This window comes from Balaenoptera acutorostrata, chromosome 20 (assembly GCF_949987535.1).
Source record: "Balaenoptera acutorostrata chromosome 20, mBalAcu1.1, whole genome shotgun sequence".
NCBI lineage: Eukaryota > Metazoa > Chordata > Mammalia > Artiodactyla > Balaenopteridae > Balaenoptera > Balaenoptera acutorostrata.
Window position 1 is genome coordinate 49,591,224 of NC_080083.1, and position 19,532 is coordinate 49,610,755.

The 19,532-nt window shown below is 46.3% G+C and overlaps 2 protein-coding genes across 5 annotated transcripts in view; both read right to left on the bottom strand.

Annotated features, from left to right (window-relative positions):
* The window catches only part of PECAM1 (platelet and endothelial cell adhesion molecule 1), a 53,018-nt gene extending 44,963 nt beyond the window's left edge, over positions 1-8,055 (bottom strand). Inside the window, exons 1-2 of one of the 2 annotated variants that reach the window (XM_007175742.3) lie at positions 7,758-8,055; positions 7,645-7,671 (exon numbers count right to left, since the gene is read on the bottom strand). In XM_007175742.3, the coding sequence (XP_007175804.1) occupies positions 7,645-7,671; positions 7,758-8,040 (310 nt within the window). In that variant the 5' untranslated portion in view covers positions 8,041-8,055. The remainder of the gene's footprint in view (positions 1-7,644; positions 7,672-7,757) is intronic. The other variant, XM_057535940.1, reaches the window with a different exon arrangement.
* A 2,967-nt stretch (positions 8,056-11,022) lies between these two features.
* Positions 11,023-19,532, bottom strand: part of POLG2 (DNA polymerase gamma 2, accessory subunit) — a 78,638-nt gene continuing 70,128 nt past the window's right edge. For 2 of the 3 annotated variants that reach the window (XR_003622772.2, XR_003622771.2), the window contains exon 13: positions 11,023-11,143. The gene's annotated coding sequence lies outside the window, so the exon portion shown is untranslated. The remainder of the gene's footprint in view (positions 11,144-19,532) is intronic. The other variant, XR_009006322.1, reaches the window with a different exon arrangement.

A 19,532-nucleotide genomic window follows, 5' to 3' on the forward strand; every position in this document is an offset into this window, starting at 1 on the left:
GGAGGGAGCATAGGATTCAAGCAGACAAACGTTCAAGTCCTGGCTCATCACTTACTGTGTGACCTTGGGTGATTAACCTCTCTGAGCTCAACTTTCTCATCTATAAAATGGGGTTATAATACCTACATAGTAAGTTGCTGTAAGACTTACAGAAGAGGAGCAGGAAATCACCTAGTGATTTCCTGGGTATACCAGTGCCTGGTACACGGTAATTGCTTGATAAATGATGGCTACCACCATTCCGAAATCACATGGTCACATCCAGAAACCGCTTCCCCAACCCCACCCCACCCACCCACCCCCCGCCTGCCCAAATTAGCACAGTCTCAACTGGTGTTTTCTAGCTGATGAAGTCAGAAGCCTCACCAGATGGGTGAGAACTTGAAACCACTTTTTCTCATGCACCTTGCTTCCCGTTTTTGCTTTGGCTGCTAAGAAGTATAAGCCCCAAATTTTACCTCTAGCAACCTTTGGGATGCAGTTTTCTGTGCTAAAAGAGTCACAGTTTTATTTGACTGCCATATTTTCTTCTCATTCTGATTTCCTTATTTATTTTATCCTATTGAACAATAATACATAATTTTTATAAGTGGTCCCAAATCATTTTACAAACCAAAAAAGGTATAGCAAGGTAGCTGGCCAGAGATACTGGCAAAAAATCGTCTTTCTTTCTCTCTCTTTTAATAATGTCAAACTGTTCTTGAACACCTTAGAATTTAACTTGTCTATAACATGTCTCAGGTTTTAAGCTGAATACAACAGTCCATCCTTGTGCCTTTTTTTCTGAGCAATTAATTTAACAAAAAATGGCATCTGATTAGTCATGAGATGAAACAAGATGACTGTTTAAATTTATTTCTTACAGCAGGAATCTTTAGAATTCCCTTTTCTGTCTTTCTGTATTCCTTATTAGCTCCTGGTCTGAGGAGCTTGCTGGGTGAGCTACTGGAACAAAAGTTTCTTTGAACCATGTTTAGTTTCCCATAGATTAATACGTTCCCTTCCCAGGTAGGGACAGGCAACTCTCCCTACTCCTTCAGTACCTCCTTCTTCATTTTAAGCCATGCTGTTTAGTACAGTGATTCTATCAGGAGATGGTAAAGAGCAGAAGATGAGTGCAGAGTTAGACTTCCTGGGCCAAATCCCATCTCTGCTCACAAACTGTGTGGCTTTTAGTAAGTTACTGAGCTTCTCTGAGCCTCAGTTTGTTTATCCATAGAATGGACATAAAAACAGTAAGTGTAAATGAGAACCTGAATTTAAGTTCTTGGAGCACAGTTCCTGGTACAGATGAATTGCTTGCAAAATGTTAGCTAGATTCTGTCAGTCACAGGTATAATACCAACTCTTGAGTCTTGAGGTCTCTAAAGCTCTTTCTTGAAATCATATTTCTAGTCAATTTTTTCAGAAAAAAAAAAAACAATTTTTTAATTTCCCAGGTGAATTACAGCAACTTCTCCAGACTCCCGGTGTTAGTCATCGCACTGTGTTGGGCTACTTTAGTGTCATCAACCTGAATGAAATGCATACCCATGGCTGGTACACCCCAGACTGGGACACAGAACTGGGTACAGGAAGAAAGTAAGTCAGGCACACCCGGTCCAAACCCCTGATCCCACAGTCATTAGCTGGGTGTCACTGGGAGTTACTTAACCTCTCCAGGCTACCACCTCTCCTCCTATAAAGTAGGAACACTAATACTTGCCTTCCCTGGTATTTTAATCTTGAACAATGACGGAACCAAGGTGGCTGAGAGCACTGAAGGGGCAGGTTTGTATTGCCCGATGCGTGGCCCCTGATTGACACCTCCTTCCTGCTTCCTCAGCACCATTCATTCAGCAGACATTGAAGGGGGCGTCTCTGTGCCAGGCACTGCACCCAGTACTGGGGATTCAGAGAAGGGTAAGACTGGCACAGTTTCTGCCCACCTAGAGCTCACAGTCTGCATTTCACAGTTCTTCCCTACTCCAGGCCTTCCAGCCTCAGCGCCAGCCCTGCCTGGGTCTCCTACCGACCATCCCTAGGGAGCTCTACCACTGTTTAACAATTTTAAAGCAAACTTGGCTAAAGCATCGGGTAGCGGTTTTTTAGAGAGGATGATGTGCACTAACACAAGATGCTTCCGCCTACCTTGCTTTTCTAAGCAAATCTAATATACATCTGCTTAATAAATTAACGCAGCTGATTCACTGGTAGGAACCACACACTTCCATGGCCAGCAGGAGCAGACAAGGAAGAAGAAAGGAAGGCAGGACATGGGATTTCCCTGATGGTCCAGTGGTTAGGACTCCGCGCTCCCACTGCAGGGGGTACGGGTTCGATCCCTGGTTGGGGAACTAAGATCCCACATGCTGCGCGGCACGGCCAAAAGAGTTAAAAAAAAAAAAAAAAGAAGGCAGGACAGGAGAAGGAAACGCATTTTTTAAAATTATTCAAGATATAGGGCTTCCTTGGCAGCGCAGTGGTTAAGAATCTGCCTGCCAATGCAGGGGACACGGGTTCGATCCCTGGTCCGGGAAGATCCCACATGCCACAGAGCAACTAAGCCCATGCGCCACAACTACTGAGCCCGCGCCCTAGAGCCCGCAAGCCTAGAGCCCGTGCTCCACAACAAGAGAAGCCACTGCAATGAGAAGCCCGCACGCCACAACCAAGGGTAGCCCTCGCCGCAACTAGAGAAAGCCCGCACGCAGCAAAGAAGACCCAACGCAGCCAAAAATAAATAAATAAATAAATATAAATTTATTTTTAAAAAAGCAGATTCCCCAGCGTCAGACAAGCCCTCAGATAACTGTAACCCTGACCAACATTTTATCTGCAATCTCCTGACAAACTCTGAGTCAGAACCATCCAACTAAGCCATTCCCAGATTCCTGACCCTCAGAAACTGTGAGATAATAAATTGTTATCTTAAGCCACTAAGTTTTGGGATAATTTGTTAAGGAGCAATAGATAACAAACACACTACCCAACCTTCAAAAACCTCTACCTGATTGATGTAGAGAACAAACGTATGGACACCAAGGGGGGAAAGTGGCGGGGGGCTGGTGATGGTGGTGGTGGGATGAATTGGGAGATTGGGATTGACATGTATACACTAATATGTATAAAATGGATAACTAATAAGAACCTGCTGTATAAAAAAAAATTCAAAAAGAAAATCTCTACCTGATTATTAAGATAATATGGAAAATATTATCCTCTTTGTGAATAAACTTTCCAGGAACAGCCAGTAGAGAGACCTGTGTGTAGGTCTCACTATTTACACAATAGAGTGATTGCTACAACCCGGGCCTCCCGGAGGTTCACAGATGGGTGTCAGGGGGCCCATGAACCACCTCTGATTATATGCAAGTATGCGTTTCTCTGGAGAAAGGACCCAAAACGTTCAGAACTGTAATGGAAGGACGGGGTTGTAGAATAGCCTAAAGAGGCCAGATCTTTTCAACCTGGAGAGACGAGGGGCTGATGGAGATGACCCAAGTAACAAAGTCACCACAGCACAGATAAGGCACCTAGGGACCACAGCGCCAAATCCCCAAATCCTAAAACAAAGGGTTTTAGGGTTCCCTCTGCCTCAGGCTACCGGTCAGCGGATGCTGATGCTCCAGGGAAGATGAGGCATCGTGACTCAGCCACTCGGCCCTCAGCCTGGAAATGACTCAGAAAGAAAGGGGGGAGCGGGTAGAGGAGGAGGGGCCCCCCACCATCGTCAGGAAAATCCAGGGAGCCATGAAGCAGGGAGGCCCTGATGAACTGCGGTGCTCAGCATGCAGCGTGCTGGCCCAGCTCATCTGAATCTCAAGCACCTCCAAGTTCAGTTCGAGTCCCTTTCAGTGAGACATTTCTTGAGCACCTGTGTCAGGTGCTGGGATTACAAGGTGAATAAGAAAGCATCCCTGCTGTCCTAGACTGTGCAGGCTGGTGGGGACCCAGATAGCTGGAGTACAATCATGTAAGCACCAGGAGGAAGGGCTGCCCAGGAGGGGCCAAGGGAAGCCTGAAGGAAGTGACCCCTGAACTGAGCCTTGGACCAGGACAGGAAAGGGTGGTGGGGTGCTCGGGGCAGGAGAACAGCAAGTACCAGGGCACAGAGGCATGAGAAATCAATGCATTCTGGGCGCCGGTGGTTACAGGAGCCAGAGTGTGAGGCTGGAGGGGCCAGGGGGCCAGGTAGGAGGGGGGCAGAACAGAGAGCCTTGCCCACTATGCTGACAAGCTGGGCCCTGTCCTGAGGGTCTTGCGGGGGAGGCAGTAACAGGATGACACTGGAGCTTTAGAAAGATCACTGTGGGCTGGAGGAGAGACTGGAGGCCTGTAACAACCTGGACGATGGTTCAGGTGAAAGCTGATGCAGCCTCTGCTCAGGCAGATGCAGTGGTGCTGAGGGGAAGGGGTGGACTTGAGAAATATTTAGTGTATGCAAAAGGACTTGTTTTTTGGGGTGAAGAAAATGTTCTGGAACTAGACAGAGGTGATGTTTGCACAACATTATGAACGTACTAAAGGTCATTAATAATAACATTTGTAATATGTATTTTACTTGTTTGATTGGCTGTGGGGATTGAGGCAAAGAGTGGAAGATAAGGTTCCTGGATTAGGTACCCAGAGGGATACGGATGCAGTGGACTGACGGAGACAAAGCCAGAGAAAGATAAGGGCGGAGACAAAGTCGCGGTGGTGCAGCTGGTTTGAGGGGCCCGGGGGACCACTAGGAGGAGATGTCAACCACAGGCCCCGTGGGAAGCTTGATGGTCAGGGGAGTGGCCAGAGCTGGAGTGGACTCGAGGGTGGGCATGTGGAGGTGTACAGAGCGGGGGGTTGAGCTTCAGAGAGGATGAGACCCTGGGAAAGTCCAAGTCTCCCGGGGGAAAAAAGGAGGGTTTGTCAGAAAGGTGGGAGAACACCAGGGAAGAAGGTCTACGAGGCCAAAGAAAGAGGCTCTGTGCTAACACCGGGGTCCCGAAGGCTAAGGGCTGGACATGTTCATGGCATCTATGAGAGGGTTCTAGTGGCAGGGAGGCATGGGGGCCAAGGCCAGACCTGCTAGGTAAGGGCGCCTGAGAGGTGAGGAAGCGGAGATGGTGATTAGAAACCGGGCTTCGGAGAAGTTTGACTGAGGAAGGGAGTGGATAGATAGTGGGGCACAAGATAAACGGGGGGTGGGGGGGGGTGCGGGGGGGATTGTTTGTGATTTTTCTTTTTCCTAAAAAACCAAGAGCTACCAATCATGTTTGCAGACTGAAAGGAAAGAATAGATACTAAAAGTGGGGTGGAGGCTGAATAAAGACAGCGTGAGATGCTGGGGGAGGAGGGTGATGCCAGAGATGGGCGCGGAGCCCAGGTGGACAGGCTGGCCCTGCCCCACCACGGGACAGACACGGCCTCTGAAGCCAGGAGGGAAGTCAGGAGGACGGGTGGGGAGGAAGATAAGCCTGAAGCCGGGGCAGGGCGGGAAGTGGAGGGAGTTCCCTCCAGACAGCACTGTGTTCTAGGTGAAGAGGGAGCTGAGGTCATCTCCTGAGACTGGCCGGCTGGGGTTGGGCGGGGGCCCGAAGTAAAAGGAGAGGAAGGGCCAGGGCGGACCAAGCGCCTCAACCGTGGAGTAGGCCACGTGGAGCAGGCTGGCAGGTCATGCACGTGCAACGTGGTCCTGGGTGGCCTGAGGAATGCGAGACCTGGGTCCCAGCCCCCACTCTGCCAGCACCCAGTGGTGACCTTGCACAGGCACCTTGTGTAAAACAGGGCAGAAGCCTGAGGAGGGAGTAGGAGAGCCTCCCGGCTCTGGGTCCTGCAGCTCTGAGGTCTCCCCCGAAGGTACAAGACCTTTCTCTAGGAAACCTGGGCAGGGAGCGATTTACTTCCCCCGGAGGTGGGGACGAAGATGGGAGATTGGAGCAAGAGAAGCAGAAGCCCAGAGGCACACGTGTTGGCAGGGTGTGGTCTGGGCTAGAGCAAGGGCACAAGGGCTGGAGTGGACAGAGAGGGAGGTGAAGGAGCCACGATGGTGGGTGAGCTAGGACCACAGTAAACCATTATTTACTGATCACCGCATGCTGGGCTGGCACGGCACCTCTTCTAATCTCATCTCATACTGATGCATCACCCTCATTTTACAGATTGGGAAAAAGGCTCAGAAAGACAGAGTAACAGTGGCTTTAAAGATTTGAGTCAGGCCTATGGCTCCAGGCTCCGGACAATCGGGTTTTGGGAAGGGGAGGTTCTGGTGCTGATGTCCTGCTATCCGGCTCTTTTTGGACAAGTTGGTTGTTTCTCTGAGGTGCAGAGATGTCATCAGTCAATTAGGTTGATTATGAAGATAATGGACATCCTGCCTCCATGGGTTGCCATGGGGATCAAACACCCATCGAAGCACATGGACGCACGCACAGGAGACCCGCCAGACCGGCTTTGCTAAGTAGCCAGCACGAACCCTCTCCGTGCAGAGCTACTGCTCCAAGCCTTGGCTCAACAAACCAGCGTCACCCACACACATCATCTCCAAATAGCTGTACAACTGTCTGCAACCCAGTCACCCCGATTCTGCGTGGAATGAAGTGACCTCTGACAAGGGGATCCTGTTCTGTGGGCTCTCCCTCTATTCAGCCCCCAGACCCAGCCCAGTCCCCTCCTTCACACGGTCCAGATGAAGCAAAACAAAACCTGCTTATCTATTTGTGTGTGTGTGTGTGCATGTGTATGTGTGTGTGTGTGCTGCCCTGCCGTGCAGCAGGCGGGATCTTAGTTCCCCGACCAGGCATCGAAACTGTGCCCGCTACAGGGGAAGCACGGAGTCCTAACCACTGGACCACCAGGCAATTCTCCAAACCTGCTCATCTTAATGATTCAAAATTAGCTCTAAAGTGGATGACAGACCAGATTTCAAAGACAGGCAGAAGCCCCACTTCCCATGCCCAAGCACAAAATATTGCAGATATCATTGTAGCCTCATGGGTAGATGGGAAATGATATCTAATCTCTGTTTTAGATCATTTAGGAGAAAAAAAAGTCACAACAACAATTTAAACTATGTTCTGACTTCGGGACTTCCCTGGTGGTCCAATGGTTAAGAATCCGCTTTCCAGGGCAAGGGACACGGGTTTGAACCCTGGTTGGGGAACTAAGATCCTCAACTAAGCCCACGTGCCACAACTAGAGAGAAGCCCCAGCGCCGCAAGGAAAGATCCTGCATGCCGCAACTAAGACCCGACGCAGCCAAAAATAAATGAATAAATAAAATATTTTTAAAAAATAACTAAATAAACTATGTTCTGACCTCATGAATTTAACAAACTGATTATATCTAATTTGTGAATAAACAATCAGGGATAGGGTAGAATATGAAAAAAAGAAATTTATGGTAGAACAACAAAAAACAAATTATGGAATCACTTTCTTATCACCACCCCCCCCCCAATCCTAACAAACAGCATTCACCAGGATCTAGAAAATGTATGCTACTTCTAGAACATGCTGATTAAAACTTGGCTTAGAATAAGTGTTTTGTTCCAAAACCTTCTTAAAATGCAGAAAGGAATCAACTTTAGCTGACAATTCGAATATGTTTCTGAATTGTTATAAACATTAAACCCGAGCAATTTGACGTGAGTTTTAAGAGTCGCAGGTAGGAATTTTACAACTTACAGTTTTCTTGACCCTCAAGGCTTGAACCTGGAAAAGACAGGAGAAACATGTTGATTTCACGAGCTTCGCTTCTCACGAAGGTTAAGCGATGTGGGAGGAGAGCGCAAACTCACAGAGCAGAAGTGTCAGCAGGCCGCAGAGCCACATCGTGCCCGCCTGGGTCCACCCCAGCGGCGTCCTGAGAGGGAGCGGAGGCTTCGGGCAGTTAGTGCTGCTTTTGCGCCATGCCCCGGAGGCAGAAGACACTTCCCACGCGACGGAGGTGAGAAACCTGCCCCGTGAAAAGCAGAGACCCCTGTGGGAGCTTCTCCAGGCGCCGCGGACAGACCGGCCGTGGCGCTGGTCAGGTAATGGCGGCCATGCTGGAAACCAGGAACAATGCCTGGGCGGCCTCATATCTCCTCAGGAAATGACTGGCCTTCCTGAGGGGCCACCGGGCGCAGCTGCTTTGTTTAGTTTGTTTAGAGGGAAAAAAAGGCACAAGTGACATTTGCCTCAGCGCTCCCGGCCCTGCTTGCGTCTGGCCTGGATTTGGGGGCCCCTTCTCGCGGCAGCCTGAGAGGGTTCCTCCCTCTCTCCGACCTCCCCGCAAAGGGCTTCTCTCCCTGGACACTCACCAAATCTCTCAGTTTTTCCTCTGGCCCCTCCAAGGGGGCTCTTTCCACACAGCCTAAATCTGGACCTCCTGCCTTTCCTGACAAAGGCATGGAGAGGACTGACTTTTTCAGAAAATTGCAGGTTTGTCAGGGAGACCCTGTAACGGCTCCCCCCACTGCCCTCCGGAGAAAGTCAGTTTCCAGTCCTGCACGATCTAGCCCTTGCTTACCTCTCCAGCCTGGTCTCTCACCTCTTCCCTCCTTGCCCCTACATTCGGGTTGCTAGAATTTATAGTTCCCAGAACACATCACATGTCTGTGACTTTGCCAATGCTCTTCCCCTGCCTGGAGTACGCTTTCCCCTTTCCTTTTCTGGCGAATTCCTACCCCTTCATCATAACTCAGTTTAGGCATCAGTCCTCTAGCATTGTCGCCTGTCTTCCCCACACTGAGCTGCCCTTCCTCTGGGCCCCTCACCTCCCTAGTCTTCCTTTGTCAGACACTTTCTGCCATGTGCCATAATGGCTGCTCCTCCCCCACGTGGACTGCCGGCTCCATGATGGCGGGACAGTGCCTGGTACCTAGCAGGTGACCAAAAACATGAGCAAAATGGATGACTGACTGAAAGAGGACAAGTTAACTGTATTGTCTGAATTAGATGATCATTGCCTTGGGGTCACGGTGCTGCTTTTTGAAATGTTACCCTTGAATACCGTCACATGGTAAAGCTAAGTCATATTAGAACTGGGACCAGAGAAACCAAAGACTTCTCTGCCTCAGGGCAAGTACCTAGAAGTGGTGGCTTCCAGCTAGAGAACAATTCCTCTCTGTGATCTACGGTTCAATGGAAGTTTTGATAAGAGCTGTTAGAGAGCAATGCATGCATAAAGGAATTTTTTTCTATTGTGTTTTTTTAGTTTTGTTGTTCTGTATTTTCCATTCCCCACTGTAAACTATCTCCTTTGGCAACCTACTGGAAATTACCCCCACCAGCTACCAAATTTTGATTTGGCAGGAAAAAAAAAGGAAATGCCATGAGTAATAAAATAAATGTTGGTTTCAAAGGTAACTTTTACAAACTGTAGAGTAAGCAACTTTTGCTTCTCAAAGTGACATTCAAGCCATAGTGATAAATGTCCCACCGCATGGCCCTAAGTTCCAAAGTAAACTTCTAAAAATTAGTTATTGTTTCGTCCACAATGCTAGTACTTTTAGAACACCAGGAGAAAATAAAACTTTATTTCAAAAATGTGTTAATGTTTCAAAAGAAAAGTGGAAAAATTATATCCCACAACTTACACTGTGCACCAGAATAAATTCCAAATGGACCAACCATCTGAAGGTACAAATGAAACATAAAAGTTCTAGAAGAAAACATAAAAGAATTCCTCATGATCTTGGGCAAAGGCTGGTTTAACTATGACTTAAAATCCAGAAGTTATAATATGAAAGACTGATAAATTATACTCCATGAATAAATGTTCTGCTTTGCCCCCCACCCCCAAAAAAAGTTCAGTCAAGAGAAAAACTATAAACTGGAAAAAATATTTGCAACTCACATCACAGACAAAGAGCTAATCTCTCTGATATGTAAAAAGCTCTCAGAAATCAAGAAGAAAAAGATCAACAATACAAAAGGAAAATGGACAAAGGAAATGAACACATAGATAACATAATATAAGAAAAGTTACCTGAAATTTAATTTTAATTTTAATTTTTTTGGGCCATACTGTGCAGCTTGTGGGATCTTAGTTCCCTGGCCAGGGATTGAACCTGCGCCCTCGGCAGTGACCGCTCAGAGTCCTAACCACTGGACCACCAGGGAATTCTCAGAAAAGGTATCTGAAATTTAGAAATAGGCAAAAAGGATTACAGTGTATTCTTTCAATACAGTACTGGGCATTGACCAGCAGGCTCCCCTAGGTATTACCTGACTCTCTAAGGGTACATAAATCTTTGTTTGAATTGCTACTTACTATTGACTATTGTCAGTAAAGGTAAACATTCACTTAACGTAAAGTTGATAGCAATGCAAAAGATTCTTGTTATCTGTAGTGGGTGGTGGAAACTGGGCAACTAGGAATTTTTCATTGTAAACCTTTCTGTACTTTTTAGTTCTTAGGTTATGTGACTTTTTATCTCTTTTATTTTTCTATTACCTTTTAAATTTTTAAGAAATTGAAAAATTTAACAGCTTTATAGAGGTATAATTGACATACAATAACTGCACCTATTTAAAATTTACAATTTGGGAATTCCCTGGCGGTCTAGTGGTTAGAACTCTGCACTTTCACGGCCGAGGACCGGGTTCAATCCCTGGTTGGGGAACTAAGATCCCGCAGGCCGCTGGGTGTGGCCTAAATAAATAAATAAATAAAAGTTACAATTAGAAAAGTTTTGACATGTGTGTACCCCATGACATGAACACCACAATTAAGAAAGTGAATATATACATCACCCCCAAAAGTTTCCTTGTGCCCTGTTGAAACAGGAGGGAAGCGGGCAGGGTACAACCTTTAAAAGAATGACATAGCCTGAGGACACAACATAAACTGATTAGAACCAAATAGGTCCAAGACAGCAGACAAGTCGACTTCCACTAGACCTTGAGCCTCAGTATACCTCACTGTAACACATCAGCAAGCTAAATGACACACCCACAGGCGCCATGACAGCTCCAAGGCTGACCATAAGGGTCAAAAAGTGGGTGGTAGCCCAATTCCTGGAAATCCCCACTCCTTCCCCAAAATAGCTGGAATACTTCTCCCACTTATTAGCCTATGAAATTACCCACCCCTATAAAAACTGACAAACCCCATACCCTGGTGCCTTTCTCACCTTTTGTGTTTCTCTCTGAATAAATCCACTTCTTACTTATCATTTTGTCTCTTGCTGAATTCTTTCTGCAATGAGACATCAAGAACCTGAGCTTCATTAAGTCCTGAGACCAGGTGTGTAATCTCAGTTAACAGACCATGGGTTCAAGTCCCAATCTGAGTTACATGGTTTCACCTTTGCAATCCTTTCTTCCCTGAATCCCTCTCCCCACACCCACCACCACCTATACAAACACTGATCTGCTTTCTGTCACTATGGGTTAGTTTGCATTTCTAGAATTCTATTTAAATGGACTCATACGGTATGCACCTTTTGTTGGTTTTTCTGGCCTATCTTCCTTCAATCAGCATAATAAGTACTTCATCCTTTTTATTGCTGAGTAACATTTCATTGCATGAAAATACGGGTTTGCTTATTCACCTATTAATGGACGTTTGGGTTGTTTCCAATTTTGAACTAATACAGATAGAGCTGCTATGAACAAGCCTTTGTCTGGACACATACTTTCATTTCTCTTGCATAAATACCTAGGAGTGGAATGCATGGGCTATAAGGTAGGTATATGTTTAGCATTTTAAGAATCTACCAAACTGTTTACCAAACTGATTACACCATTTTACATTCCCACCAGCAATGTATGAAATTTCTAGTTGCTCCACATCCTCATCAACACTTGGCAGGTCAATCTTCTCAATTTTAGTCATTCTAGTGGGGAGCATAGTGCTTTCTTTTTTTTTTTTTTTTTTCCTTCAATTTTTTTAATTTTTATTTTTACTTATTTTTTTAATTTTTTGGCTGAGTTGGGTCTTCGTTGCTGCACGTGGGCTTTCTCTAGTTGCAGTGAGTGAGGGCTACTCTTCGTTGCGGTGCATGGGCTTCTCATTGCGGTGGCTTCTCTTGCTGCAGAGCACGGGCTCTAGGCGCGCGGGCTCAGTAGTGGTGGCTCACGGGCTCCAGAGCGCAGGCTCAGTAGTTGTGGCGCGCGGGCTTAGTTGCTCCGCGGCATGTGGGATCTTCCCGGACCAGGGCTCAAACCCGTGTCCCCTTCATTGGCAGGTGGATTCTTAACCACTGCGCCACCAGGGAAGCCCAGTGCTTTCTTATTATGGTTTTAATTTGCATTTACCTAATGACTAATGACATTGAGCATATTTTTATGTGCTTATTTGCCATTTAATGGGTCTATTAAAATCTTTTGCTCAATTATTAGCTAGGTTGCTTGTTTTCTTAGTGTTGTGCTTTTAGAATTCTTTATATATTCTGAATATAAGTCCTTTATCAATTGCGTAATTTGCAAATATTTCTCCTAGTTTGTGGCATGTCTTTTTATCTCCTTAATGGTGTCTTTTGATAAGCAGAAGCTTTAAGTTTTAAAGAATCAAATCCAATTTATCAATTTTTCCTTTTATGCATCATTCTTTTGGTGTCACATCTAAAAAATCTTTGCCTACCAAAGCCTCAGAAATTTTCCCCAATGTTTTGACATTTCGATCTATTAACTACTTTTTTAATTTTAAAAAATTTTTATTTATTTATTTAATCTATTTATTTTTGGCTGTGTTGGGTCCTCGTTGCTGCACATGGGCTTTCTCTAGTTGTGGCGAGTGGGGGCTACTCTTTGTTGAGGTGCACGGGCTTCTCATTGCAGTGGCTTCTCGTTGTGGAGCACGGGCTCTAGGCACGTGGGCTTCAGTAGTTGTGGCACGCGGGTTCAGTAGTTGTGGTTCGCAGGCTCTAGAGCACAGGCTCAGTAGTTGTGGCGCACGGGCTTAGTTGTTCCATGGCATGTGGGAATCTTCCCCCACCAGGGCTCAAACCCATGTCCCCTGCATTGGCAGGCGGATTCTTAACCACTGAGCCACCAGGGAAGCCCCAATGTTTTATAGTGTTCAGTATATTTTTCATTATAAACCTTTGTGTCCTTTTTAGTTTTTAAATCATGTGAATGTATCAGGGTGTTGGAAATCACTTAAAATGGCTGCTGTATCCACCCCAGCCCAGCCCAGCCAGTACCGCAGGGTGACCTGTGCTAAGGCCCCAGAGTCACGTCAACATGGGGCTGGTCCTTCACAGAACTTGTGGATCCCCATGGGAGAGCCTCCCTTGCCATTCTCCTCAGGTTTGTCTGTCTGTCTGTCTGTCTGTCTGTCTGTCTGTCTCTCACTCTCTTTCTAGGGGAACCACTCCTTCTAGCTCTCACGGAAATCTCTTCCTTCTCTCTTATGACTTGGCTGTGAGATAAGAACTGAAGCATATATTCGCCATCATCTATTTTATTCCTTGAAAAGATCATCATGCTCCTTATCCTTTATTTGTAAAGTAAGAATGTCTTATGAAAAGTTAAAAAAGTATAAAAGGATTTTTTTTTCCTATTTCACCTTTTTAAAAATAGGAAATCAAGTGGCTTTTTATATGTGTGTGGCCCCCACATATCTTCCCCTTCCTTCCTCTGGTTCTTAGTGGATTCCTTGAGTGGGGAAAAAGAAAAAAAGAAAAAAAGGTTCCGCGTAACTATTTTAGCTTCTTGGTAACCAAGCAAGGAACTGCCTCCTACATTGCCAGGGATGAAGACCCCAGGCGTGCCCACCAGGCAGAACAAGCTCACCCAGGGCCCTATTTCTACCACAGTACTGCTCTCTTCTCCCTCTTCTCAGCCAAAGGGAAGGAGGACAGAGTGGTTTCTACATGCGGTGCTTCTGCCTTCAAAAACCAGGGATGTCACCTTTCATTGAACACATGACATATCTGAGCTTCAGCATCCCGGCTTTTTGGTGGAGAGTGTTACATTCTGTTTTTAATATGGTTATGGAACTAAGTCTGGCACGATCCATATTACGCCTTTGCTCCTCATGATATATAGATATACTGTTCTCTTATATCCCACCATTCTCCCCCTTTTATAAAAGGCAACATAAATAAATATACTTGCATTAGAAAAAACAACACAAAACAGGAATGTCACAAATCTAAATCACAGCAATCCATTAACCGCCTGAAAAAGCTGCCTGGTGGAATAAACCTCAGGAAGTGGTTTTTCTGAGAAGCTGGGGTGGGTGGGGGAGGAAGGGCGAGGGAGGCAGGCGGCAATCATGGCAGAGGGCTACAGGCACCGGGCAGAACTGACCTCCCATCTACTTCATGACTACACTGATAGGAAACAAGATATCGGCCATTTCCCCCAGCCGTGACCTGTGACCAGCCCGGGATGGGAGGTCTGATTAATTAACCTTGGCAAGTTTATGAGTGGGACTAATCCCCCATTGCCAGATTCAGAAGTCACCTAACGGGAGAATGTACACGTACTAACACACAGATCAGAAGCCTGGGTTTCCAGTCCCTTCTCTGCAGCTTAACGGTGTCAGTGTTTTGAGGTTCACTTTCCACACCTATAAAATGGGAATAATATGCCCACTCTACCCATTTCACAGGCTTGTCATGAAGAGAAAATGACAGCTAGTATTTGAAAGCACATTTAACCAGCGGGGCACAATAAGAACAGGACGTGGTAACAATAAAAACAAGAGTAGTAATAACAATAGTTGTAGGTCTGCTTTGGGCCCCAGGTTGCCCCATCTGAATTGCTGGTCTGGCAAATCAGCTGTTTTAATGAGCTCAAGGGGATGGACTCAGAGACCCTAATTCAATGCCCACCCAGGTGTTGTCCTCATAGCCCCAGTCTGGCCCCTTGCAAAGGTGGGCAGCTGGGCAAAAGGGAAGCAGGTTGGGACATTGTGGAGGGGTCAGTGCTGTTCCATCCCCAGCTGGAGGACTCCCTCCATTCCACTGACAGGACACAGGGTTATATCATGATTCATGGCTGTGGGCATTTTTGTGAGCCCCTTCGTCCATTAAAAAAAAAATTATTTGGGGGGAATTCCCTGGCAGTCCAGTGGTTAGGACTCTACACTTTCAATGCCGTGGGTGCGGGTTCAATCCCTGGTCAGGGAATCAAGATCCTGAAAAAAAAAAATTATTTATTTTGGCCATGGCACGGCCAAAAAAAAAATTATTTTTTACAACTGCCTTGGTATAAACAAGAATATATTAAACATATATATATTTATATTTATATATATATATGTACGTTTCCTTGACCTAAAATTTCCTTTTAATTCTTTTGATTAAAACAATTTTTTTTTCATGGGCCCCTAAAAGTATTGTTGTAGGCCCTGGCACTGTGCCTCCTGAACCTAATGGCTGAGTTGGCCTTGACAGCAGATCAACTGCACAACGGCCCAAAGGACCAAGGGGTCTGCTCTCTTCTGCCCTGAGTAGCCCAGGCACTGGCCTGGGAAGAGGGGCAAGAGCTTCACCATGGGACTTCCCTGGTGGCACAGTGGTTAAGAACCCGCCTGCCAATGCAGGGGACATGAGTTTGAGCCGTGGTCTGGGAAGATCCCACATGCCCGTCTGCCTGCCAATGGAGCAACTAAGCCCATGAGCCACAACTATTGAGCCCACAGGCTGCAACTACTGAAGCCCGTACGCCTAGAGCCTGTGCTCCACAACAAGAAAAGCCACCGCATTGAGAAGCCTGCGCCCTGCAACGAAGAGTAGCCCCCACTCGCCACAACTAGAGAAAGTCCACAAGCAGCAACGAAGACCCAGTGCAGCCAAAAATAAATAATTAATTAAAAAAAAATACTCGATAGGAATTTGTGCTTTCTGTTCTCAGAAACATAAGCAACAAAAGAAAAAATAGATAAACTGGACTTCATTGAAGTTAAAAACTTTTGTGTTGCAAAGGACACTATCAAGAAACTGAAAGGCAATCCACAGAATGGGAGGAAATATTTGGAAATCATATATCTGATAAGGATCCAGAATATTTAAAGAACTCTTATGACTCAGTAACAAAAAAAGACAACCATTTGTTAAAATGGGCAAAGGACTTGAATAAACATTTCTCCAAAGAAGATATACAAAGGCCAATAAGCACATGAAGAGATGCATAACATTATTAGTCATTAGGGAATTGCAAATCAAAACCATAATGAAATATCACTTCACACCTACTAGGATAGCTAAAATTGAAAAGACAGACAATAATAAATGTTGACGAGGATGCAGAAAAGCTAGAACCTTCTTCACACAACTGGTAGGATTATAAAATGATGCAGCCACTTTGGAAAATAGTCTGGGAGTTCCTCAAAAGTTTAAAAAATATAGTTATAATATGACCCAGCAGTGATTCCACTCTTAGGTATTTATCCAAAAGAAATGAAAATGTGTCTACACAAACACAAATGTTTATAGCAGCATTATGAATAATATCCAAAAAGTAGAAACAACTCAAACGTCCACCAACTGATAAACAAAATGTGGTATATTCATACAATAGATTGTTATTTGGCAACAGAAAGAATGAAGTCCTGATACATGCTTACAATATGGATGAAGCTTGAAAACATCATGCTAAGCGAAAGAAGCCAAACATGAAAGGCCAAATATTATATGATTCTATTTATATGAAATGTTCAGAATAGCGAAATCCATAGAGACAGAAAGTGGATTAGTAGATTCAGGCTTACAACATATAGACTTATTTTTTCACAGTTCTGGAGGGCAGAATTACAAAATCAGTACCACTGGACTGAAATCAAGGTGCCAGCAGAGCCACAGACCCTCCAGGGGCTCTAGGAGATCACTTGTTCTTGTCTTCTCCAGCTTCCGGCAGCTGCGGGCATTCCTTGGCTTGTGGCTGTATCACTCTAACATTAGGCCACCATTCTTTGTTCTGTCTTCGCATTGTCTTCTCCTCTGTGTGTCAAATCTCCCTGTGCCTTTCTCTTTTATTTTTATTTTTTCGGGGGGGGCCGCGCCATGAGGCTTGTGGGATCTTAGTTCCTCGACCAGGGATTGAACCTGGGCCCTCGGCAGTGAAAGCACAGAGTCCTAACCACTGGACCGCCAGGGACTTCCCTGCCTTTCTCTTTTAAGGACACTTGTGATTGCATTTAGGGCCCACTCAGATGTCCTGTATGGTCTCCCCATCTCATCCCTAACTTAATCACATCTCTAAAGACCCTTTTTCCATATAATGTAAGAGTTACAGGTTCTAGGGATTAGGACCTGATATCTTTGGGGGCCACTCTCAGCCCTTTACAGAGGGTATCATGATCCCTGTTACAGTTGGAGAAGCAGGGCCAGAAGGTGAAGTATCAACCAGTTCTCAGAGTCATGTCTGCCTGCCAATGCCTGTCTGGCTGCTCCAGGGCCTCCAGTAACTGACCTTGTGTAGCACCTTCATGAGCAGAAGACTCAGATCCAGCTCCTGACCTGACACACACACGAGTCATGAGACCAGGACCCATTTCCCAGGCATGTGACCTGGGCAGTTGCACAGGGCCCTGAGCTCAGAAAGGTCCATATTTGGTTTAATACCCTGTGGAGGCATCTTGAAATTCTTAATAATATTTTAAAAGGGGCCCTGCATTTTCATTTTGCAATGGATCCATACATTATGTAATGGGTCCTGCATGTGACTTTGAATGAGAAAAGGAACAGATGAGATGAGGTGGGTGGAAATGTTCCTGCACATGGCCTCCCATCAGCCCTGGAAAGTACCAGACGCCCTGCCCCTGCCCCATCAACCTGCATCCAGGCTCCTCTTCTGCTTGGAAAGCTCTCCCTGACCCCCTATCCCCATCTAGGTAACTCTTCCCCTCCAGGCCCAGCTCAAAGGAGACTCCTGGACCAGAGCAGGCCTCTGGTTGCATGTTCTCAAAGCTCCCCATATGCTCCTTCATAGCTCCTATCACTGTTGGTAACCCCATATTTATCTACATGATCCCCAAGAAGCATCTCCCCTGGAATGGGTCTGTTGGGCGTACCCCAGTGCCCATGCAGTCAACACAATGTCTGATATAGTGGGCCCTGTATAAATTTCTGCTAAATGAGTGAATGAGCTGGAAGCACAGCCGGATGTAAACAGTCATCATGTGTGGTGGCCATGCACAGGCCGTGGTGTCAAATTAGCTCCAGATGGCTGGCCTTAGTGCTGAGCTAGGCTCCTTAGGGCCAGATAGGGCCAGTGTTGGTCCCTAGCACCGGGAGGCAAGATTTAGCCCTGAAGGGAGGGCAGGCCGGAGACCAGCGCAGACGACTAGGGCTTGAGGAGCCCACAGGAGTGAAGAAGGAAGTGTGTGTGGTGGTTTGGGAGCTGATCCCCCAAGGGGCCTGAGCGGGCAGTAGCCTCAGCCCACACATATGTTCTCCCCTTAGGTGAGAGATGGTTTGGACTGGAAGTGGGTCAGGCCAGGCCTCCCAAGAGGCCCCGGTAATCACTTCTGACAGGCTTGGGTGAGCTCAGGGTAGAGCCACCAGAGACAGGAAATAATAATGAAACCGTGCAACTCAGATTGGGAATTGAACCCATGCGGCCAGGACTTGAACCTGGCCAAAACCCACAGTCTTCCAGCTGAGATCACACCTGGTTTCAGGACTTAATGAAGCTCAGGTTCTTATGTCTCATCACAGAAAGAATTCAGTGAGAGACAAAGTGATAGGTAAGAAGTGGATTTATTTAGAGAGAAGCACACTCCACAGACAGAGTGTGGGCCACCTCAGAAGGCGAGAGCGACACCAGAGTATGGGGTTGTCAGTTTTTATAAGGGTGGGTAATTTCATAGGCTAATGAGTGGGAGGAGTATTCCAGCTATTTGGGGAAGGGGTGGGGATTTCCAGTAACTGGGTCACAGCCCACTTTTTGATCCTGACGGCAGTCTTGGAACTGTCATGGCCCCTGTGGGTGTCTCATTTAGCTTGCTGCTGTGTTACAATGAGTGAGGCTCAAGGTCTAGTGGAAGTCGACTTGTCTGCCATCTTGGAGGCATTTGGTTCTAATCAGTTTATGTCATGTCCTCGGGCTATGTCATTCTTTCAAGGGTTGTGCCCTGCCCCCTTCCCTCCTGTTTCAATAATACCTGATATCCAGTTACATTTTCACAGAAGCAACAAGTCATTTTTTGGTATGTCTCACATCTTACATGGGACATACCAAAAAAATTATTTGTTGTTTATCAGAAACTCAAATGTAACTGGGCATCCTGTATTTTAACTGACAACCCTTACTCAGGACTCCTTCTGGGAAGTAGCCTGTGCCAGGAATGCTTCAGCTAAACTGGAGTCATGTGTAGAAAAGCCAGAACTTTCAGGGGCTGAAGCCGTCCCTTTCCTGATTTTTGCTTTTTCAGGTTATCCAAGGGACACGAGGAGAAACAAGGCACTAAGCCGGGCTGCAGATGGGAGGGAGTGTCAGGAACCTTCTGCTCCAGGCCAGGCCCCATAGGGATGAAACAGTGAGGATGCCCTGGCAGCAGGGATGGCGTCTCTCAATCCTTGCAGGAAGCAGGCTAAGCACCAGGTCTGGCCCTGCCCTCCAGGGGTTTGGAGGGGAGGCTGCCCTATCAACTGACCATTCAACAGTCAGTCTGGCTGCTGAGAGAAGCTCCT